This window comes from Centroberyx gerrardi, chromosome 19 (assembly GCF_048128805.1).
Source record: "Centroberyx gerrardi isolate f3 chromosome 19, fCenGer3.hap1.cur.20231027, whole genome shotgun sequence".
In the NCBI taxonomy this organism is placed as follows: Eukaryota; Metazoa; Chordata; class Actinopteri; order Beryciformes; family Berycidae; genus Centroberyx; species Centroberyx gerrardi.
Genome location: NC_136015.1, coordinates 16,456,325 through 16,478,983, shown reverse-complemented (window position 1 = coordinate 16,478,983; position 22,659 = coordinate 16,456,325). Strand labels below are relative to the sequence as shown.

At 43.3% G+C, this 22,659-nt stretch overlaps 2 protein-coding genes across 5 annotated transcripts in view; one reads left to right on the top strand and one right to left on the bottom strand.

The window, feature by feature from the left end:
* Positions 1-92: 92 nt before the first annotated feature.
* Positions 93-6,173, top strand: cyp51 (cytochrome P450, family 51). The gene is made up of 10 exons (XM_071920060.2): positions 93-455; positions 537-635; positions 723-899; positions 1,358-1,484; positions 2,242-2,416; positions 2,763-2,882; positions 3,631-3,826; positions 4,628-4,723; positions 5,065-5,233; positions 5,337-6,173. The coding sequence occupies exons 1-10, from the start codon at positions 288-290 to the stop codon at positions 5,513-5,515; spliced, it is 1,506 nt and encodes a 501-aa protein (XP_071776161.1). The 5' UTR covers positions 93-287; the 3' UTR covers positions 5,516-6,173.
* A 40-nt stretch (positions 6,174-6,213) lies between these two features.
* akap9 (A kinase (PRKA) anchor protein 9) overlaps positions 6,214-22,659 on the bottom strand; it is a 70,692-nt gene continuing 54,246 nt past the window's right edge. For 3 of the 4 annotated variants that reach the window (XM_078290132.1, XM_078290133.1, XM_078290134.1), the window contains 27 exons: positions 22,139-22,243; positions 21,406-21,558; positions 20,669-20,755; positions 19,164-20,183; positions 18,713-18,850; positions 18,568-18,612; positions 18,303-18,443; positions 18,049-18,093; positions 17,171-17,887; positions 16,358-16,418; positions 16,111-16,232; positions 15,352-15,540; positions 14,978-15,145; positions 14,337-14,442; positions 13,835-14,030; positions 13,525-13,675; positions 12,918-13,262; positions 11,590-11,892; positions 10,505-10,722; positions 10,209-10,314; positions 9,809-10,003; positions 9,129-9,332; positions 8,634-8,866; positions 8,319-8,413; positions 8,053-8,200; positions 7,373-7,506; positions 6,214-6,757 (listed from right to left, as the gene is read on the bottom strand). In XM_078290132.1, coding sequence (XP_078146258.1) covers positions 6,714-6,757; positions 7,373-7,506; positions 8,053-8,200; positions 8,319-8,413; positions 8,634-8,866; positions 9,129-9,332; positions 9,809-10,003; positions 10,209-10,314; positions 10,505-10,722; positions 11,590-11,892; positions 12,918-13,262; positions 13,525-13,675; positions 13,835-14,030; positions 14,337-14,442; positions 14,978-15,145; positions 15,352-15,540; positions 16,111-16,232; positions 16,358-16,418; positions 17,171-17,887; positions 18,049-18,093; positions 18,303-18,443; positions 18,568-18,612; positions 18,713-18,850; positions 19,164-20,183; positions 20,669-20,755; positions 21,406-21,558; positions 22,139-22,243 — 5,469 coding nt within the window. In that variant the 3' untranslated portion in view covers positions 6,214-6,713. The remainder of the gene's footprint in view (positions 6,758-7,372; positions 7,507-8,052; positions 8,201-8,318; positions 8,414-8,633; positions 8,867-9,128; positions 9,333-9,808; positions 10,004-10,208; positions 10,315-10,504; positions 10,723-11,589; positions 11,893-12,917; positions 13,263-13,524; positions 13,676-13,834; positions 14,031-14,336; positions 14,443-14,977; positions 15,146-15,351; positions 15,541-16,110; positions 16,233-16,357; positions 16,419-17,170; positions 17,888-18,048; positions 18,094-18,302; positions 18,444-18,567; positions 18,613-18,712; positions 18,851-19,163; positions 20,184-20,668; positions 20,756-21,405; positions 21,559-22,138; positions 22,244-22,659) is intronic. The other variant, XM_078290135.1, reaches the window with a different exon arrangement.

Below are 22,659 nucleotides of genomic sequence, written 5' to 3'. Positions count from 1 at the left end.
AGCCTCCGTTGGTCAGGCGGGGGCAGGACCAGTATTGACAGGTAGAGATGTTGGGGAAATATTACCAACGGCCTCCCATCATCAAACTTCTCTAACAAGGAATGATTACAGCCGCACAACTTTGACTCTGCAGAAGTGAACGGTTATTTTAAAGGATCCGAGGAAGAAAAAAAAACGAGTGTAATGGTTTTCTAGCCTAATTATTAGACTACGAAGAGAATTTGCCGGTTTTCGGGGGGGGTCAGTGAAGCAGTTTTTTGGGACGAGATCCAAGTGAGGAAGCAACAATGTCGATGCATTTGTATCAAATAAGCAGCAAACTGCTGGGAGACACTGTCGGGAAAATGAGCGACAATTTGACATCCGTGATGCTAGCAGCTTCAGTTATCACTCTCACTCTGGGATACATCTCCAAACTGCTGCTCAGACAGCCCCAGTCCTGTGACAAGGACCAGGTGAGTCAAAGATCCTACAAAAAATACGGTTAAAAATGCGTTGTCGGTTTGCATTTACTAACAGTATTTTTCTCTTTATAGAAATACCCGCCATATATTCCCTCCAGCATCCCGTTCCTGGGTCATGCCGTTGCATTTGGGAAAAGCCCCATTGAATTTCTTGAACATGCATATGAAAAAGTAAGTGTTAAAGTTTTCCCTCACTCTCCCTGACCTGTCCACATGTTTGAAGAGCTATATAGTTTATATAGTGCTCTCCGTCCACAGTACGGCCCCGTGTTTAGTTTCACCATGGTGGGGAAAACCTTCACCTACCTGCTGGGCAGCGAGGCGGCCACACTGATGTTCAACAGCAAGAACGAGGACCTGAACGCGGAGGATGTTTACTCCAGACTGACCACCCCGGTGTTCGGCAAGGGGGTCGCCTATGATGTCCCAAACCCTGTGAGTCTAATTAAACTGGGGGAAAAAAAATCACATTTAGTAAAACATATAATGGTGTAAAAAAAATTGTAGATTTTCTATTCATATTTTATAGTACTATTTTCGATTTTAACTGCTAATTTGTATTGTTTGGATGCTTATTGTCTATTGCTTTGTGTCTGAATGTTGCACTGATGCCACTCAATGTTTGTTGTTTTGTTTTGTCTGTCGCCAACTTCCCAAGTTAAATTCCTTGTATGTGCATATCTAGGCTACATGGGACAATAAATCTGAATCTGAATAAAAATGGGTAATAAGCAAAGAGTCAAATAAATGACAACAATGCTTAATTAAGAGCAAATATGTATTAGAAAGATCCTGCCAAGTAAGTGTTTGCTAAAATAATGTCACCAGTTAAACAGTGATACTCCAGATGATGCTTTTCAGCTGTAACACACATGTTGTATGATGTGTTTTAGATCTTTCTGGAGCAAAAGAAGATGCTGAAGACCGGACTAAACATCGCTCATTTCAAACAACACGTCCAGATCATCGAGGCAGAGACCAGAGAGTATTTTGAGAGATGGGGAGACAGCGGGGAGAGAAGTAAGATCCGTTACACATCAGGCAGATCTCATGTATCCTGTCATGGTGATGATTTCTAAATGGAATCTGTTACAGATTACCTGCTTAGAACAGTAACAAGTAACATCCACTGGAATATTGAAACTCAGAATACCTTTGGTTACTTTTGGATCACTTTACCTCGAGAATTCACAGAATATGCTGTTAAATGAGCAGTTTATTCTGCTTAAGAGACTGCATTACGACTACTGTTTCCACTATTTTACAATTACATTTTATATTTGTGTTGTGAAAGTAATGTTGCAGTTGTAATATTTGTGTCCATAACTTCACAATCTGCCAAAATGCCCTTTAATCTTCAAACAGATTTTTGAGTAATTTTAGTAATCACCCATTTTTTTAATATATCTTTTGCTTTTATTTGTTTTGCCAAACTCTCTGTAAATTGATGACTATGTTTTTTGCAGTATTTGTACAAGATTATAGTTACTGTTTTTGTCATCAGATTACTCATGGGAACCTCCTAAAGTCTACAATACAAATCTGATGATGATGTATAATCATTAAATGCCTTGAAAGCTCAAAATGCTGAAAAGGTGATTCTGGTGTACAGTATAGAAAAAAAACACTTTCCAAACCATTTCACAAGAATAGAGACAAGAAATACAAGAAATTCTACACCTGAGGATGCATACTGTGCTGTGTCAGGGTGCTTTAGCATTGCAGGTCTCACACTAACTGAATGTGGTCCTAACATGAGCCCGTCTCTCCCCGTCAGACCTGTTCGAGGCCTTGTCGGAGCTGATCATCCTGACGGCCAGCAGCTGCCTGCACGGGAAGGAGATCCGCAGCATGCTGGACGAGAGAGTGGCCCAGCTGTACGCCGACCTGGACGGAGGCTTCAGCCACGCCGCCTGGCTGCTGCCCGGCTGGCTGCCGCTGCCCAGCTTCAGGTGGGGCTGCTGCAGGATCCCAGCACACACACACCGCACCCACGGGACACAGGCAGGACTAGATTTCACTCGACTAGACCGAGATATAGACTCCAGAACAGGAAATAGAGCATCAGAGGTAAAATATTACATCTTGTATAAAGGCAGAAAAGTACAAAAATACCAAGAGAAGGCTTATTTATTATTTAAAAGGAAAACAACATCCGTACATATAACATATGTCAGACGACAGAGTAAAGAAAAGCAGAAAACCCGGGGGGGAAAAAATAATCAATGGCACTGAAAGCTTAGACAAAATAGTTGATAGAAGTGTGGGTGAAATGCGTCTGACTCTTGTTTTGGGCAGGCGGAGGGACCGAGCTCACAGAGAGATCAAGAATATCTTCTTCAAGGTGATTCAGAAGCGCAGGAGCTCCGGGGAGAAAGTGGACGACATTCTGCAGACGCTCATTGATGCCACCTACAAGTAAGATGACTTCAGTCACTCAGCTGGCCTAATTGATCTTGATCTTGGTAGCTGAATGGCCGAGCACGTTGTCCGGAAATAGTATATATTGTTTTCAAACCTAAGCTCATGCTGCTGGATCACATTTCTTTCTTTTAAATGAGGGTTTTATTTTGAAAACTGTGACTGAAACTCCTATAACTTTTATTCTGTCTAGCTTTACACTGGTACAGTTAGTTTACTTATAATACAAATAATATATTAACAGTTTAACGTTTTTAATTGGGAGATTAACACCATCTTGATATGCATCGTCATCTACAGTAAGCAAGTTAGTAAATCAAGAACATACCAGGGAACTATTACTATAATACAAAGTGTTTGTGCAGCTTTTGCCGTCACATTGAGTTTGTTCATAATTTGCAGTTAACCTGAACTAGTCTATGTTGCCAGATGGTAATTTGATGGCCAACTGTTAAAATTAGGTGTTTACTTTCAGAGCAGATAACTACAATGTGGTGAGTTGGTAAACCTAAAATTGGGAGTGGAGTTAATAAAATTACTATTATTGAAAATTACTATCACTTTATGGTAAGATGTGACATTACCAAAACATCTAAATAGGTTGTGTCACATCTACACAATAGACCCTCAACCATTAAGAAAATATGATAATGGACTTTTTATTATTATTAAATTATATCCGCAATAAAACTTCTCGTTGGGCTTTTGAGTGAAGATGTTGAAGATCTGTTTCTTCCCTGCACAGAGATGGACGGCCGCTGAACGATAACGAGATAGCGGGGATGCTGATTGGCCTCCTGCTGGCCGGTCAGCACACCTCCTCCACCACCAGCTCCTGGATGGGCTTCTTCCTGGCCAGAGACAAGAGCCTGCAGGAGCGCTGCTTCACCGAGCAGAGAGCCGTGTGCGGAGAGAGCCTGCCGCCGATGGACTTCGATCAGGTACGACTCGTCCGTACACTCGGGTTCAGTCATGTGTACGAGTCACATGTGATCCCAAGCCCACAGAGCAGTAGCTTTCAGTATTACATCAGAACATAATACCTGCTGTCTAGAGAAGGACGATTGTTAAGTTATTGTCAGAATATTGTTAAACAGTGATGAAAGCTATGATGCCTTATTGATTTTATTCAATGCATGAAGATGAAAGAGAGGAGACAGATTGAAGAGGCGTTTCAAGCCTTGAGACAGATTGTGCAAAATGGGGTGAAACTCAGTATTACAAAGCAGAGGTGTGACCAAGTCAACTTTGCTCGAGTCCCAAGTCAGAATGTAGATTACCAAGTCAAGTCAGAACAAATCAAGAGTCCAGTATCAATTTAATATCTTAAAGAAAACAAAATGTCTAGGACTTTTCAATGCATAATGAGTTTGATTTCTATAATCAGTTTCAACTTCAATAAATTCAATCATTCCATACAAATTCATCTGGTGGAACAAATCTCATAACTTTCAATCTAAGTCATTTACTTTAGAAACATCAAAGTACAAGTCAAAGTCAAGTCCAGAGTCACCAGAACCCACGTCAAGTCTCAAGTATTTTCTTCATGCGTCAAGTCTCAAGTAATTAAAATTGTGACTCAAGTCATGTGACTCGACTCCCCACCTCCATTACAAAGGAGTCCCAAATACCTTCTACACTTGGTGCGATATAAGTAATGATTCCTCTGGGCGGCTGTGTTGCTGTTGGAAGGAAACACTTTCTCACACATTCCTAACGGGGTTCACTGATGTCTTCCTCAGCTGAAGGATCTGAGCCTGTTGGAGCGCTGTTTGAAGGAGACGCTGCGGCTCCGCCCGCCCATCATGACCATGATGAGGATGGCCCGCTCTCCTCAGGTGAGAACATCTCCATCTGCCCGGGTTTAGAGGTTAAACACATCAAATTTTATGCACTTTCCTCATACCTAGTGTGGTAATTGCGTGCTGAATCATATATTCAGTTGTATTCCAGAAGTTGTGCCTTTCAAGTCTTCTCTAATCTTTCCACATCCAGTTTTCATGCCTCATTTTCCTGACATTTCTAACATGATGTCAATAGAAAAATAATTGTTTATGATGACTTCTTCTCCTTTCCTTTTCTTCTAGCAGCAGATTGCTAATAACCGTCCCTTTTCGTGCGGTACGCCAAAGGCAGCTCTTTACCAACATTTTGTGTGTATTGTCCCTTGTTTCCTCAGACTGCAGCAGGCTACACCATCCCGGTGGGCCACCAGGTGTGTGTGTCTCCCACCGTCAACCACCGTCTGCAGGACACCTGGATGGAGAGGATGGAGTTCAACCCCGACCGCTATCTCAACGACAACCCAGCTGCAGGGGAGAAGTTCGCCTATGTGCCTTTTGGAGCCGGTGAGGAGAATGAGTTAACCTAATATTTTGTAAATAATTTCTCTGTATTAAAGCGAATCCAAACTGTACACTTGTTAATCATTTCTTCTTCTCCATCTTCCAGGCCGTCACCGTTGCATCGGGGAGAACTTTGCCTACGTCCAGATCAAGACCATCTGGTCCACCATGCTGCGCATGTACGACTTTGACCTGGTGGACGGCTACTTCCCCACAGTCAACTACACCACAATGATTCACACCCCTCACAACCCCGTCATCAGATACAAGAGGAGAAAACAGTGAGAGACCGGAGGAAAGCACTGGAGGGGCGAGGAACAAAAGACTAAAGAGAATACAGTCAGAGATCCTGAGTGTTTGAAATACAGCTGCAACTTCTTGGAACTTGAAATCGGGAAAATTTAGATGAATGCACTACATTCTGTCTAGATGTTAAACCTTTTATGTTTTGTGCCCTTCCTCCTTTATCTATCCAGTCTGAGGTCTAGCCCCTTTGCTGAATATCAACATAATACATTAATTTTGGAAATGTGGTGTTTCCAGAGCAAAAGACACCGGCTGTATGTCTCTGCCTTCAGCTTAGAGCAAGTCACTGATATTCATGTTCACAATGTGAATTCTAAAGAAATGGAAATGGTTTGACTAATGTAGTGCCTTGATGGTGGGAACATGTCTGTTGATTGAATCAACTCTTTAAGATGGCTTGGTGTAAGTCTTGGCCCTTGTACTGCATAGTGAATTTATTTTTGGTTTGTTTTGTCCTTTGATGTTGGTTGGCTCTTTAGTTCCAGAAAAACTTGTATAGACGGTGTTGAACCAGTCAGCGCAATGACCACACAAAAATAATTTTCAATTGTTTTGCCATAATAATGTTTTGATTTTGCTTTTTAGAAAAAAAAAGTAGATTGTAATTTCATTGTAAGAGACCCAATAAAGTTGTTGTCTAGCCGTTGCCTAAACCAGAGGTAAAATGCACTCAAACATTTCAAATATTATAGTCCTCTTTATTTCAGTTTTTGACAAAATACCCAGAAAATTCAAAGCTCCTACGCTTTACAAAAATACGTTCTCTACAAATGTCCTCTGTAGCCTGTCTGAGAAACCGGCCTAAACAAAACACAGTGTAGTGTATATTATCCAGTAGCAGCCTCCTTAACAATAAACCCAAACATTCTCTACATAATGCTCCACCCATACAACAACACATAGATATAAATTAATCACAGGGTTTTAAATTAGCATTTGACAAATATACATGATTGTAGTTCATCCACAACAAAGAGGCAGATCAAATTACAAACATAGCTGTTTTCAAGTGCTGGCGACAAAAAGCCTGAATACAAGATGTCATACACTAAAAAATGGGTTTTGGTCCACATGGAATATACTGTCCACACCAGAATGATAGAAAACAGCAGAGCGCTCAGCACAAGAAAAGGCAACTGAGTTTCTTCAAGCCAGTTCCAAAGTAACTTCTCAGCGTCTATCTTCTCAAGCCAAAGTGCAATTGAGCATATGAAGAAGAACCTGGGGAGAAAATAAACAGGGTTCCCACACTTTACAATGCAATTAAAAACTTTTTTCATAACTTCACATCAAATTTTCATCACTGGTACTACTGTGGTGAAATGTATAAAGCAACCTTTACAAATGCTATGACACTGAAAATTTGTTTTGTTTTTGTTTGTCTTGGTCAATTGCATTTTAGCCTACAAATTTTTGTTAAATTTTTCCAAATTACTCCTGCAATTTTTATTTTTACAGATATGATAAGAGTTCATAGAATTATTTAAAATTTCATGACTTTTCCAAAAGTTTAATGATATTTTACAATTATCTAAATCTTTTCCAGGATTTTCATGACTATGGAAACTTCCCAAACCACTTTATGGGGAAATAACAGAAACAAAAAAAACCCTTAAACTTGATGAGACCATGAGACTGGAAATATTGGGGTCCATATTAGGAGTCAAACCCCAACTTTTCCATTAACCTGATCAAAGGTTCCTTATAAACCAATGAATTCCAAATTGTAATATTAGTCTTTTATTAGGTAATTCACTGGAAAACCTAATTCTACACACATTTTCACAGTATCACACAAATCTGTTAAGTGTTTGTGTGTGTGTGTGTGTGTGTTACCTGATGTCACACTTCCCAGCCTCCTCTGCAGGGCCTCCAGTCTGGAGATGTAGTCAGTGAGCGCTCGGTCAGGGTCGTAGTTCTGCAGGTGGGAGCAGGTCAGAGCGCCATGGGGGTCTCCAGCCAGGTGAAACCTAAACAACACACAGTCACAACAGCAATCACCTTTTAAGTAACATAATTAAAGGCCATCTCACCCATAATACATCTGAACTCTGTTTTGGCTCAGCCTTCCTGATTTTCTACGAAATATTTCCACCACTTTCACAATCATTTCATGAATACTGAATTAATCTTTACGTTGATAGATGAAAGCTGACACAAGGAATGAATCTGAATTTGTGAAAATGCAATGTAGCTCTTATGACATTCTTATGAATGCTTTATAAACGTGTTACTGTATGTAGTTCATATAAAGTGTTGTAAAAAATGCAGATTATATATTGACACTCTTTCCGTATCCTATTCTATTCCATTCTACTTATCTGTATCCTTGGTACAGTAGTAAGTAAGTAAATAAGTAAACTTTATTTATAATGCGCCTCTCAAAACAAATGTTAGAAGGTGCAGTACAATAATAAAACAGCAATACAGATGACAGAAATAGAGATAAAAAAACCCTAAAGAAATATAAATTAAAACAGACATAAACACAAATACAGCAAAATTGCAAATTGCACCTGTGGTGTGTGGAGGAGACCGCAGATCTGGGGGAGTCTCGTCCGCTGCGCCCTCTGCTGCTGGAGCCTCCTCCTCCTCCTCCTCCTCGCTCTCTGAACACCTCCACACTCGCTGGGTGAAGATAGGGCGATTCCCTCACGTCCGTACCTGAGAAAGACAAACACATCCCTCGATTAGTCTTTGTTTACACTTATACATGATGTTCTCCAACACAAAGACGGCACAAACATAATAGAATTGACTGGTTATTCGGGGCTCCTGGTACCTATCGTCTGTCCCGCTCCGTTCTTGTTGACGCTGCTGGAGGTTACGCTGCCCATCCCGGCTGCCTTCTGCCACCGCTTCACTAGGAAACGCATTCTGGAAGCAAAGAGAACGAAAACAGTTTGGTCAAAATGACAATAACAGCAGGGTGTTAATGATATAAGCTTAGTTTTGACTATAAATGTGTACATGCGTCACTGAAAACATTTAATAACTTCATAAACTTCAACAGAACATTTTTAGTAGGGAAAATAAAGTAAAGGCACGCGCAGGGTCGATAAAACACACCGTCCAACCCACAGTCCCTGTTGCCTACCTGGAGAGGGCGATGGAGACTCGGACGGCAGAGCGGAAGCGCATCAGCCCCCGGCGGCGCTGGCTGAGGGAGTCCAGGCTGGAGAGCGACGGCCGGCCGCCCATCCTGGAGATGAGCGACAGCGTGGCCTCCTCACACTCCTGGAAGCCGCCCAGCAGCAACAGCAGATACTTCTTCTGGTAGATCAGTGCCTTGCGGAAGCTTTCCGACCGCAGGTATTTCCCGTACATCCTCTGGAGGCGTGGGATGGCGAGTAGAAGAGGGAAAAGGAGAGTGAAGATAAGCCTTACATGCTTGCAGTTATTTATCTATTTATCCATGTCAATGCTTCTTTTAACTTTTGAGTCCAGAAACAGCCAGTATTGTATTACAGTATTTATCCTTGGTACTGATATATATATATGATAGTAAGCTAGTAAGATTCTGTAACAGGAATCTAACTAGCAACAGCAGGAGAACTGAACTACAGTCGAGTATTTGGCTCATTCTGCTGACCTTCAGTGCTGCGTTGTCAGCCTCAGGTCCAGTTATGTCTCGCAGGGTGTCGGTCCTGATCTCTCCCCGGAGTCGGGACACCTGGGCCTGGGCCAGGTGCAAGGCTTTCTCCAGGCGCGTCCTCTCTCTCGTCCACGCCTCCCGCTCCTGGGAAAGCAGGATGCCTGCCGAGTCCGCCTTGGCCACTCCTCTCCTGCTGCCAGACTGCGGGAGCAAATTAAATATGGACATTTAGTCAAGGTCTACTGCATGGCATTACAGGAGTTGAAAAACAAAACAGAGAAGTTAATATTTGAGCTGGTCAAAATGTGAAGCTAACAGCACTTCCAATATGTTTTATCTTTATATAGCTTTAGCTTCAAGGTAGCATTCATTTAAGTCTAGTGTAGAATGTATTAATGACAAGCGCCTAAATGCTGTTTTTATTCCAACCACACTTTCACTTCTTGATCTTTACATTTTCAACATATCTAACTCTATTATATTTATTGTTTGAAGGAGGCTAACAAACAGTAAGTGCCTATTAAGTAAAGTTATCAGTCCTAGTCCTATTTTTGTACTATTTATTATTACCTTTTACTGTATCATAGGTATAACAACAATCCTGAGTGGCACTCTAAGCTCCTGATCTCGGAGCTGTGGTTACTCTCTATCACAAGGTTTTCCTGGGATGTACTCACGCTGTCCCCTGATCCCAGTCCAGGCTGCCGGTAGCGGCGGAGCTCCTCCTCCAAGCGGAGGGTGTGGTTTCTCAGGTCGTTCTTCTCTTCGGTCAGACGGCTGACAAAACCCGTCAGCTCGGCGTTCTGCCTCAGCAGCCGCTCCGTCAGGGAGTTGGAGGTGCTGGAGGAACCTCCTGCCAGGGGAGCCACACTCTGGAGGAAACACACAGGGGATTAAACAAGCAGTCACAACCAGACCTGGACATATGAGGGGCTCAACAGATTTTATTTTGAAAAAAACAGTTGAAAAACTGAAAAACCTTGGCCACAAAGTCCAGACACATTCAAAGTAGGAGCGATACAGTTAAAATAAAACTACTACCATCAGCATGCAACAGGAAAAAAAACATTTTCTAACCTCAGGAGCAGACGGTAGTCCTGGGGATTGCTGCAGCATAGTGATGACCTCATTGATGTTGGACTGCACCCAAGACAGCTCCTCACTGTCCACCTCTGTTGTCAGTCTGCATTAAAAAGTGTACAAAGAGCAGCTATCAGTTAGAGCTAATCAATTAACTCCCATAAAGCTATATTAGAGCTGCTATGTGTCCTGCGTGTCAGTGACATTTTTATGGATTGTGTTAATTTATGCAGTATATGAAAAAGTACATAAAGAGTGTTAGATCCATAAAGGAACTTTGACTGTTGCTGTACCTGCCAGTAGACTTGCTGGTCATGGTGCGGATCTTGGAGGCAATGAGGTGCAGCTTGCCCAGGATCTTGTCGGTGGTGCGCCAAGGGCCGTGGTGCGGTCCGCCGCCGTGTCCCGTCCTGCTGGCGTCCAGGAGGGCGGCGGGCGCGCTGGAGCCGCTCTTTTGCTGGAACACCCAGTCTTTGGTGCGGTCGGTGGACTCGCTGTGCCAGAGGGCCGGCTGTTTAGAGAGACAACATGAATTAGCTCAGAGGATCCCAAAACTTTTCATGTCATGGACCCCCAACTAGATGAAAAAAAAACAAAGCACGGGTTGTATTTGGCAGAACACAATTATGCCATTTGCACAGATAACAAGGATTACCCCATGGCCAAACCTTACATCAGAGTAATCCTTCACCTTTGCAGGTAATGGGCACAGACCACATTCCTATTTCTATTAGAAAAGGTGACTGGCAAAAAAAACTAAATCAACAGGAGGCCTTTTGGATTTATAAACTAAATATCCAGGCCTAAATGAAGGTCTAGAGTTTACTGCTTTTCATAATGCATGATGGGACTGGTGTTTATTACGCCATCTTGTGATCTTTTTTGGTATTTACCACCAGCAGAGGGATTACTTTATGTAATGCATACTTTGCAACTTCCTGACTTAATTTGCTGAATGTGTTGTATTAGGTTTTACACTGTGCTGGCCTTTTGTACTTCAATGTTTTGGCTATTGGTTTCTGCAAATGCCGCACCTGATGCCAACTGAGGTACTTGGAAGAAGACCAATGGGACGCTGCTACATATAAGGACTTGTTTACTGTGCAGCTCAGTTTCACTCCCTGACGAAGACTATGACGCCAAAACATATCAGAGTTTTTAATAGTTAATTTGAATCTAAATATAGTTTGGGAGAGTGCCTTGGATCTTTTATTTGTTGGTATATAGATGGAAAAAAAGACTTTGTCCAATACAAAGCACTATTAAAGAGTTAACACAGCTAGAATAGAATTTTAACAAGTTTGAGAAATCAAACTTGAAAAATCACTGAATTGAAATGATTTATGAAGAGTACATGATCCCAGGAATTGACACTCACACTGTGGCCCTCAGTCTGCAGCGGTCCGCTCCTAGCCCTCTCTCCTTCCCTCTGCTCTCCTAGCTGGGCCACTCTCTCCTCCAGTCTCTCCTTCTCCTCCTCCAGGCTCTTCCTCCTCTCCAGCTCTCTGTCCAGCTGCTCCTGGGCCTCCGACATACGCACTTCCAGGCTCTCCAGCTGGGCCCGAGCCTCCAGCAGGGCATCCTGGTCCCGTCTTGACCTCTGACTTACCAAAGTCAGTTCCTCCTCTTTCCTTACCACCTCGAGCTTCTGGGCCTCCACCTCACCTAGAAGATGCACCACCTATAGAGAGGTGGGAGGAGAGGGTAGAAAAGTCAGATCAAGTACAGGATTTAGATAAAAATATAGTTCCGTTGGTGTAGGGAGAAGCTGTAGCGAGTTTCCACTACCACTCTTCAGGCCTGTTGTTCTGGACAGGCAAAGAGATCATGTTTAGTTTGATGAGAATGAGACAACAAGCTAAATTACACACTAACACCAAAGGCGCTGTACAATACCATGGGAGCCAATATTTTTACCATGAGTGGTCCCAGTGCAATGTTGCAAGTCTGAACTGATCATTTTAGAAGCAAAGCACTTAAACAAAAGACAAACTTTAATCATTACCACTGCATGGTCACTAACTTGTAACAACAAATCAATAAAAACTTATGTAAAGTATATCGTGCATATCTTGCAGACATATTCAGAAGAATCGAATAGCAATTCCTACAAGAGGGTTTTTAATGCCTTCAATAGCAGCCTTTTTTGCATTGGTTTGGCCAAATCGTGTCTTTTCATAATTCAAATAGAGGTTTGACAATGTCTGTCTTCTTTTAAAGCACTTTTAAAAATGTATTTTTTTATTGAAAAGCCTTTTTATAACAGTTCTATTATCAATGTACCGGTTCTTCTTTATCATGCCATCATGTCTTTATTTTCTACTTTCTTGTCTGTACGGCTTTAAGCCTGCTGCTACTCTTCTGTAAAGCACTTTGTAATGCTGTTTTTGATAAGTGCTATATAAATAAAGTTTATTATTATTATTATTATATTCTGAAGTCTTCTGGCATGGGATTTTTATGTCAAGGTGAAGTAAAATAAAATATATTTTTTTAGGTATTCACATTAGAGTCAAATATATGAGCAAAAGAACCATTCCATGTAGGCTATGGGTGTAGTCTTGAATTCTTTTGGGGTTTTAAGGTTTTAAAAAATAGTGTACATCATACAAAATACATGTTCATTTTGACAGTGATGCAAAGAATCAACATTCTTGGCCCTTATCCCCATGTGTGTGCTGGTACAGCACATGACAAGCATCCTACCTGCGCATGCTTCTCATCCAGCTCCCTCTGCAGTCTTTGCAGCATGCTCCCCTCCTCCTCCAGCCCACTCCTGTCCTCCCCTGCCCCTTCCTCATTGGAGGGACCGCCGTCTGAGGAGACACCCGTCCGCAGCTCCCTCTCTCTCCCCAGGGCGCTGCTCATCTCCTGGGCCTTGGCTCGCTCAGTCTCCAGCTGGACTTGGAGCTCCTGAAGGCGTCGGTGGAGGTTCAGGCGCTCCTGGTCAGTCTGCTGGGCGAGCTGGGAGGACGCCTGGCGCTCCTGCTCCAACGCCGAGGTCAGCTGGGCCACGTGGCTCCGCTGCTCTCCCAGAGTGAGATGCAGGTCCTAAAAAAATATGGGAAGAAATATAGTTTGGTTTTAAACTGCACAGTACGCTGTCAAAACAAAAAAAAAAGAATCAACATCACTGACAAACAGATACATGGCAAAAATGGATGAGGTAAGACAAATGGAAGTGAATGAAGTATAGCCTTGATTCGGAAAGTTTTCAATGTGTTTACTATGCAAGTGCCAACACAATACCTGTATTAGCCGCTGGTCTGCTGAATGAAACCTATTTAACGACCGTGTCTATGAGAGCTCTTACCTCCAGTTCTTCTCGTTTACTCTCGTCGTTCCTCCCGGTTCGACACTTCTCCTTCTCCATGGCCCACTGAAGCTCTCGGCTTCTCTTCCGTTCCTCTGACAGCTGGTCGTTCAGTGTGTCCACCTCAGCGGCCTTCTGAGATACCTCCGTCCTGTTGACAAAGATAATCTTAATGAGCCGAGTGGCCTAATCGAGGTTTGAGTTTTGAACATATAGGCTGAATTCCAATCAAAATTCAATACTGTTGAAATAAAAAAAATAAAAAAAATTCAGATTGTCTATTATGTGTGTGGACATAGCCAGGTCTCACCTGAGTGTGTCCAGTTCTTTGAGGTGTTTGTGCTGGGCCTTGAGCGTGGTCTCCAGCTCCAGCTTGGTCTGGGCCAACTCTCCCTTCAGCTCCTCCACCAGCAGCCTGTCAGCCTCTGCTGCTCCGAGCGCTCCTCCTCTCTCCCTCTGCTCCTCAGCACTACACTCACCAACCGACGTCACGGCAGGCTGCGGCCCTGAAGGACAACAGTTAGAAAACATTCATCACAGTCAGTCCTTCCACTTAAAGTATCAGGTTGTGGCAACTAGTTACTGGATATATGAAAATGCAAGACTACACCGCATATGAAATTATGTATTTCTTATTCACTCAGCAGTTGAATTCACAAATGGTAGTGTTTCTGGTTGTGTTTTGTGATATTTGTATGCTGGTGACAAAATAATGAATAACAGAACTGAACTCATCTATGTGATCTACGAGTGTAAATAAAGACCAGCAGCAGAACAAGAGTAGGGTTAGAGGGGATTTCTGAAATACAGACCTTGATGGAGTTGCTCCAGTTGGCCACGAAGCTGATGAATCTCAGAGATGAGACTGGACCTCTCTGCAGTGTGGAGCGCCCCCATGGCCTCTCTGTGCTGGGCGTCCTGGATAAGGATCACAAACACAACATCTATTTGTTTACTGACTGGTTCAGATGATAGCCAGAGAGCAGGAAAGGCAGGAGAACTGTGCCTGGAAAATTGTCTACTTGGCTGTTCTTAACAATTGATTCATAGATGTTTGTCACCTCTTTGTCACCTCTTAGAAGTAAAAATTCAAATTCTCTTATATCAACTCATTGTTTGTTGATAGTATCTTCCCTAAACTAGCTTCCTTCCCTGTCAACAATCATCCAGCAGTTAGTAAGTTCGTAAAGTTAGTAAAGCAAATGGACAGAAAACAGATTTTCTTTTTTGTTTCTTATAATGTGCTTGCCAGTAGTAATTAACAGTGACTGATAAATTAAGTGTATATTGTCAGACTACACTTCATACATGCAAGTTGCTACATATCTTGTCTGTCCATCTGCAATTGAAATGCACCCTTGCGGTCAACTTTTGTGTACAACAGTGGACAATGCGAGTAATCCTCATCTGGTGTAAAATCAGTCTCAGATTACATTCAGTGTTCATTACTGACCTGTTCAGCGAGCCTGTGCTCCAACTGATTGAGGTGGATGATGGCGTCACTGGTGTCCAGCAGGTCCAACTGGCTGTAGAGGGCGCTCTTCAGCACGCTCCGCTCCCTCACAAACACCTGCTGCACCGCACCCAGGAGCTCCCCACGCCAGTCCACACCGCCTGAGGTCTGGAGCGAGTCAAACAGACACACAGATAAACTCACAGACACACAAACAGACGCAGGATGCCACCGAGGAAGACGCATATCCACTTTTAATAAATAAACGGGCATAATCTTAGCCCAAGGCAACATCAATACATTTAAATCACCGTTGCAGCTTTGAACTCTGAGGTTTTGACTGGTTGAGTTGTAACACTCAAACTGTCTTCTACCTGTGTTTCCCTGTGCGTCTGCATCTGGGTGATGAGGCCTTTGAGGGACTCCACAGTGGCCAGCAAGGCCTCTCTTTCTTTAGCCCAGCCTGGGGCGTGGAACTGGCTCCCGGGCTCACCTTCAGGGAGAGGAAACTCTGATAGAGAAAGCACCTGCATGCCCTCCTGGTGCACCTCACGGAGCAGAGTCTGAGTAGACAGAGACCACACAGAAAGGTTGTTGGATTACCATCACTCTCTCTGATTTCAGGATTACAAAATAAAAGTATTTCAGAGACACACTAGTAAATAATACCTGCACATAAGCCAACACAGAAATCAGCACCATAACATTTATTTTCCCTGGGGGGGCACATCATACACAACAGTGGACAACATACACAAACGTTCACAATTAAATGCCACCAGTAAGACACGGGCCAGCACAGAGGTACATGGAGTCACATACTTGGAGCAAATACTGAAGCTATTCAGTGGGTTTTATGAGGGCAAGAAATGTTACTTTTTGTTCCACTAGACACAAAGGCTTATTGATTCCAAAATTCCTTAACCACTTAATTTTATTGGGCAAATATGACTTGAAATAGAATCTCAAGAAAATGACCTTCAAGCAAAGAAACTCCAGATAAGGGCCATTTACCTACAAATTGGCTGCTTAAGTAGGTAAACTGGTAGTAATGCATGTATTTAAGTCCTCTGGCTGAAGGACGGTCTGTCTAAGAACTGGCCCACCCTTCATATAGTAAGTTGAAGTTGTACCTTGATTCTGTCAGGCAGTGGATCGTCAGTCTCTCTCCTGGCACCCTCGGGTGTGGTCCTGAACTCCTGCTGCAGGTTAGGGAGATCGTAGCCGGTCCGCTGGCTGTAGTCTGAACTGCTGTCTGCATGGGGAAACAAACTCTCTTGAAATGGGACACTGAAAGTGGCATACAGCTACAGAAATTAAATTGCATTCACCTGGAGGCTCAGTGTTTCCCCTGTGTTGTGTGATTGTGTGTGATCTTACCACTGGTGTAGCCATCTTTGAACTGTGATGGTGTAGGACGGTCTAGTCTTGACGAGGGGGCCTGGAAGGGATGAAATTAAACTTGCATCATAATTTCACTTAAACCTCTCCTATAGGGAAATTACCCATATTACTGATGACCAATCAGAAGGACAATACCAGTATTTTTGCATATTCTAGGCCATACATAGAGATAGGAGTCAATACTCAAAACAGTTTAGAGTGTTTCAACAATATGTTGCAAAAAAGTCATGATTAAACCATAATATTAGTGTTTTTGACATGTGGGTCACATTAAATTTTATTTAATTGTTTGCTAGTCATTTTGCTGTAATTCATTATAGTCACTGTCTTCCACTACATCTACAAAAAGTATCTTGAAACCTCACAAAATCATGACTTTTTAATGAACACCTTGAAACACCCCCAAAATTTACTACATTTCATGCAAATGCCATGCAAACCTTTGAACCTTTGAAACCTTTGCTTTGGGAGCATGCCATGCTGCTCCCAAAGCAAAGGCTAAATTATGCTGTATTCTAGCATGTACATAGGAAGAGGAGACTCTTCTTTTTCACACACATTGGACACATTGGAATCCTATAGCAGTGATGAATCAAAATGGCTACTAAATCAGTAACATAAATAAGACACAATTCTCTACAACTTCTCTGTGGGCAAGAGTGATATAAGAACCACATCAAAAATGCTGATATTACCTTAAATCATGACTTTTTGCAACACATCTTTCAACTATTCTCAACCTAAAAGACTTAAAAGCAGTGCAGAATAAACACTGCTTGCTAGCCTCACCTCACTGGAGCGCAGCTTGTCGATGACAGCCTTGAGGGCCTTGCACTCGTTCTCCAGCGCCTGTGTGTCCCTGCGCAGGGTCTCGCTCTCTGAAATGTGCCGAGCCTCCATGTCCAGGATTTCCGCCGCATGGAGCTCCTGCATCTGGACGATCTTCTCCTGGAACTCTCCTATCACCTCCTCCATCTCCTCTTTGGTGGCATCCGACGCAGACTTGCTATCCGGACCGAGAGGAGACACGTGGACAGCTTCGGTCTGGGTGCACGAGTCTGTTAGAGCCACGCGCTGCTGCTGCTCAGAGTCGCTGTTCACTGGAGGGCTCCGAGATTTGTCAGAGGACTGGCTGGCAGCAGCAGAGTTTTTCCTGGACAGAGATGGTTTGTCTTTGGCGCTGCCTCCCTTACCAGTTGGTTGTTTCCCTCCTTTCCTTTTGGGCTGGGTGGTAGAGGACGAGGAAGTGGAGGATGAAGGCTGAGGAGACGGAGAAGGAGATGGAGAGGCTGAGTCTGCGGCCTTGACCAAGGCTGTTCGGACCTCCTGGAGTTCCTCTTTGAGCTTGCAAATGGAGAGGTCGCGGACTTGGAGGTCATCCTGAAGTTTCTCAGTGCGCTGCCTGTAGCTGTTGAGCTCTTCTTTGGTGGTAGCTGCATCTTTTCGGACCTGCTGGAGCTCTTGAAGAAGCTCTGTCACACTGGCCCCTTCCTCTTCTGATGTTACCTGGTAGATGGTAGGGCAGGGGGTCAACGACGGCAGAAATCACAAGAGAACGGACAATAAGATAGACTTATTCATAAAACTAGACCATTTGAATGAAATACACTGTCAATACATCACATTTCACTGCAACAGAATGGAGGTATGAAACATTTCCTACTTACTCGGAAAAGTTCTCCTTTAAGGTGAGCAATGGTCATTTCCCTCTCCTTTAAAAAATGAAGTGAATATAAATATAAAATTAAGTAAATTAAATAAACAATAAAAGGTAGACATACTTAAATATCAGTTTCAAGAGAGCTCATGAAAAAAGGACAAAACAGTTTTTGAAGGGGGTTCTACCCATTGATTCCACTGAAGTCAGCACCTGAGAGAGGACATATGAATAACTTCTTTCATGGTCCAACTGCCTTCATACCTGAAGCAACTCCTGCAGCTTCTCACAGCTCTCCCTGGAGCTGCTCAGCTCCTCTTTGGTGGCGGCCGCCTCATTCTGCACCTCCATGAGTTCCTGTTGAAGCTCGGACACCTTGGCCTCCTCACTGCCTCTGGATGATACCTAAAGTGGAAGAGGTTGAATTGTTAGACTAGAACTTGCCAGCCTGCATGCCTGCTATTGAGGACAGACAAATTTATTGAATATGTACACTGTGGAGGGAAGTGTGTTTGGTTTTAGTTCCTACCCTTTGAAGTTGCTCCTGGAGTGTGTCTATTGTGACAACTTTTTCCTAGAATGAAAATCACATGCTCATCAATCTCACAAAACATCAGAAATACTCTCACTGCAATAGTTGTATACACACTACAAAGCGGTGAAACATCACATACTTTGAGCTCCTCCTGGAGTCTACTGCAGCTCTCCTTGTAGTGGTTGAGCTGCTCTTTAGCGGCTGAAGCTTCATCTCTGACCTCCTGCAACTCCTGAAGAAGCTCCGACAAAGCCGTCTGGTCACCAGCGGAGGAAGACTGATTAAAAGGCCACAAAGATTCAAACTTATCAGAGCAATCCAGCAAGGGACAACAGTTCACAGTGGCATAGAATCACAATGACTTCAATGCGTCTTCATTGATTAAACATCAATCAGGGTACAGGGTGCACTCAACTGAAATGTCCTGACCAAAGGTGCGCCAGCACATCGACTAAAGTAACTAAAGCCAATACTTTTCTGAATCCATACACTACAGAAATTTGGTGTGGCTGTGGTACTTCTAGCCTCTTCTGGACCGCATTGTGTACACATTATCAGGCAAAAAAGTTGGCAAATTGTGTAACTCTTACCTCCACAGACAGCGGTGTTCTCTGGTGTGGACCAGCCTTGGTCTTCATCTGATTGAGCAGGTCCATGAGCACAGCCAGCCTCCTTTCGTACTCCAGCACCTCCTCCTCAGAGCTAGAGAGCAGCTGCTTCTGGAGCTCCTGGTCTTTCTGCATGCCGCTGAGGCCCACCTCCAGCTCGCGAAGCTTCTCCGTCAGATGGACCACCTTCCCTGTGGGAGCTACTCTGGCATGACTCATTCCACTGAAGTCCATCTGGGGAATACCAAAGTCACCAAAGTCATAGACATGTGGCTCCACCTGTCTCTCCAGGCCCTGCTCCTCCCTGGACCCTTGAGACTGTTGCTGGAAAGCCTCCAGGGTGGCTTGGCTGACGAGCGCTGCAGCCACCTTTTCCCTCAGCTTGTCCTCCAGGTTGGAGACTTTCTGTTGGAGGTTGTCTGCATAGTTTTGTGTTTCTTCCACAAGGAGGCGACAGCGGGATAGCTCACAGTCCTTTTCACTGGCCAAGTCCTCGAGCTTCTGGATGCGGTGACCTAACTCTTCCACTCTGGAAGTGGCACTCTGTTCTAGTGCTTGTACTTGGGCTTGCATGACAACAAGGCCAGCAGTTTTCTCCCTAAGAGCCTCTTCAAGTTCACCCTCTGAGCTCTCCAGTTTTTCTGTCTCAGCTAATGCTATTGCACTCTCTTTCAAGCGCCGATACGTCTCCAACAGCTTACTGTGCTCTGTTTTGAGCGTATTAAGCTCTTTGGTGGCCAGGTCCATTCTCTGCTTCACTTCATCATATTCCTCTTTACTTGGCCCCCATGCTCCGCTTTCTGGCTCGTCCTTGGTGTCCTCATCTTCCTCTGTGGCCTGCTTCTGCTCAATGTTGGCCAGTTCCTGCTGTAATCTGTCTATGACTGCGTTCAGCTGGTCAAGCTCCTCCTCACTATTCCTCTTCAAGCGTTCTTGTTCGCTCCGCATGCACTCCACCTGGGACTCCAGCTCCCTTATCAGTTCATCCCTCTGATCCATTTCCTAAAGAGTAGGACATAAGCATCATCATACCATACAAGTGCCAGATTTGACTGGTCCATGGCCATCGCATGTTTTTGGATAAACCTCTGAGTCTCTGAGCAGACTCTGAGTAGCATTCTTTGGGCCATAGTTAATATACTTATGTTTGTTTTCTTTTTTAAGGCAAGCATGCACAATTTGTTAACTCCAATTTCTGAACTTGAACAGATTGCAGAACTCTGTAGAGTCTCAGAGGTTTAACAAGCCACCTCAACAAGCCACGCCAATGAGCAAATCATCACCACACATGAAGTTGAACATGGTGCTGTGAATCTACTTACCAAGACAAAACAAGCAAAAAAACAACCCAACAAAAAAACAAATGGAGCCTTACAGAAAATGAAAATGGACAGGAAACTACAAAACACACACAATGATCCACTACCACGGAGCTATGCATATTCGAAAACAGACGTGGTCTATTTCGTATACGCATATAGCGTTACCTTGTTATCAGAGGCTGTTTCCATGTGTTGGAGCTTAGTGATCTGTTCATTAAGAAGAGCTATTTCCCTGTCCTTCTGCTCCATCACCTTCAAAAGTCAGAAATTATAATGGGATGGCTATCAACAAACAGTTCACGCGTAAGTTCAACTCTGCGGCACATCACTCAAAATTCATTGGTTGGGTCGAAGACGAAACGTGTCAGCAGCGGTAAAACGTTTAAAAAGTTTCAGTTTTCAAATCGAGATGTTAATGTAATATGCATATAATATGGACATAATAGTATTATATCTATGATAGATTAAGTTGGTCCTATTTTCAATTTTGCCAGTTTGTCTGGAGGAGTAGTTTTTGGTTGTGTGAACAAGCCAGACCTTCTGTTGTTGCTGTACAGTACAAAAAAATCCAGCAATGTCACACATTCCCTGTGGGTAAATGGTTTATAAATCTCCAGTAAACAGTAGCTTATCTTTTGCTCTTTAGTAGAACAGTTTTAAGTATAAAATGACACATAGGTAAGATTAAACGTAACGAATGAGGCTGAAAATACAAATGTACAATATAGAACATATTTTTACTATACTATCTGGCCAGGGTCTGTCTGTCTGATTTACACTGTCTTTAGAAACTGTGCTGCAGGTGGAGCAGCACAGCATTTCACAACATAGCCAGACTTGACCACTGTGGCTTATTCTGTGTAAAGATGACAATATGGCCTTGCGACAGGATGGCTGTTTACCTGGAGCATGCTATCCCTTGTTTCTAGGTATTGCTGCTGGCTGCTGAGCTCCTTCCTCTGGATCTCCAGCTGCATGTGAAGCTGCTGCACCTCCTCGCTCTTGTTCTCCAGCTCCTCCCTGAACTGCTCCAGCTGCTCCTCCAGGTTACTGATCTGGGACACCAGGAAAGGATGGCAGGCACTTTAGGGGAGATATATCTGACACCGCAAGATTCTGCACAACATTTCATTCATTTCAAGAGGTAGCCGCACACATAACTGCGATGCAAAATCATATTATTCAGATACTAACGTTTCGACGTAAAGTATTCAGGGTTACCATATAAAACAAGCTTTGGCTTTTTATAAATTACACGTGAGCCTGAGTGATTAGTGGAAACACCCGAGACAAATACTACTAGACTATAGATCTAGAATAAAAAGAAAGGCCATCCATAGCAAAAGGTCTTACAAAGAATTACTATACTTAAAATATAAATATAGTACACATAGACAGATCTGATAGAAAATTGCATGATATAAACACAGTTCTTTTTACTCTAGATATATAGAAGTGTTATGAATGCATTACTATATCACAAGCCCAATGCATGTGTAGATGTGTTATGTATGTCCACACATAAATTAGTTCCCCTATAGGGTTCTGATGTATTGAATGCTGAGCTAAAATAGCTGGGGGTGACTGCTCAAAAATTCTCCCAATCGTCAAAACACATATTGAACAGCACACTACCTCTTTCTCCTTCCTGTCCAAAGCTTCTCTCTCAGTCTGTAACTGAGCTTCCAGTGTGGAGTGTCGAGACTCAGTGATGGATGCATGCTGCTTCTTTTGTTCAACCTGAGACAAACACAACAACACAAAGGTGTAAGACACGACTATCTAGTTCGGCAATTATATACAGCACACACAAAAAGGCTTGCGGGAACACACTGTTGTTACATAGACAATTCTTTTTAAGGAAGACATGCCTAAACAAACACATGCACGCTAACAGTATTGTATCATGCGTTATGCAACTGGGTCTCCTTGTATTTTGCCAACTGAGCAGTAGCATGGCAACATTTCTTTCACAGCTCTTTTTGTTCACTCACCCACAGCCCTCCACCAACACTGGGGGGCAATCGTGACAGTTGCTAACCATAGCACAGCATCATCACCAACAGCAAACGGCTGGGGCGGCTAGAGTAGACCCACCCACCCACACATTGTTCTCCCTCTCCCCCTGCATCCTAACCCCCTCCCATTCATCCTCT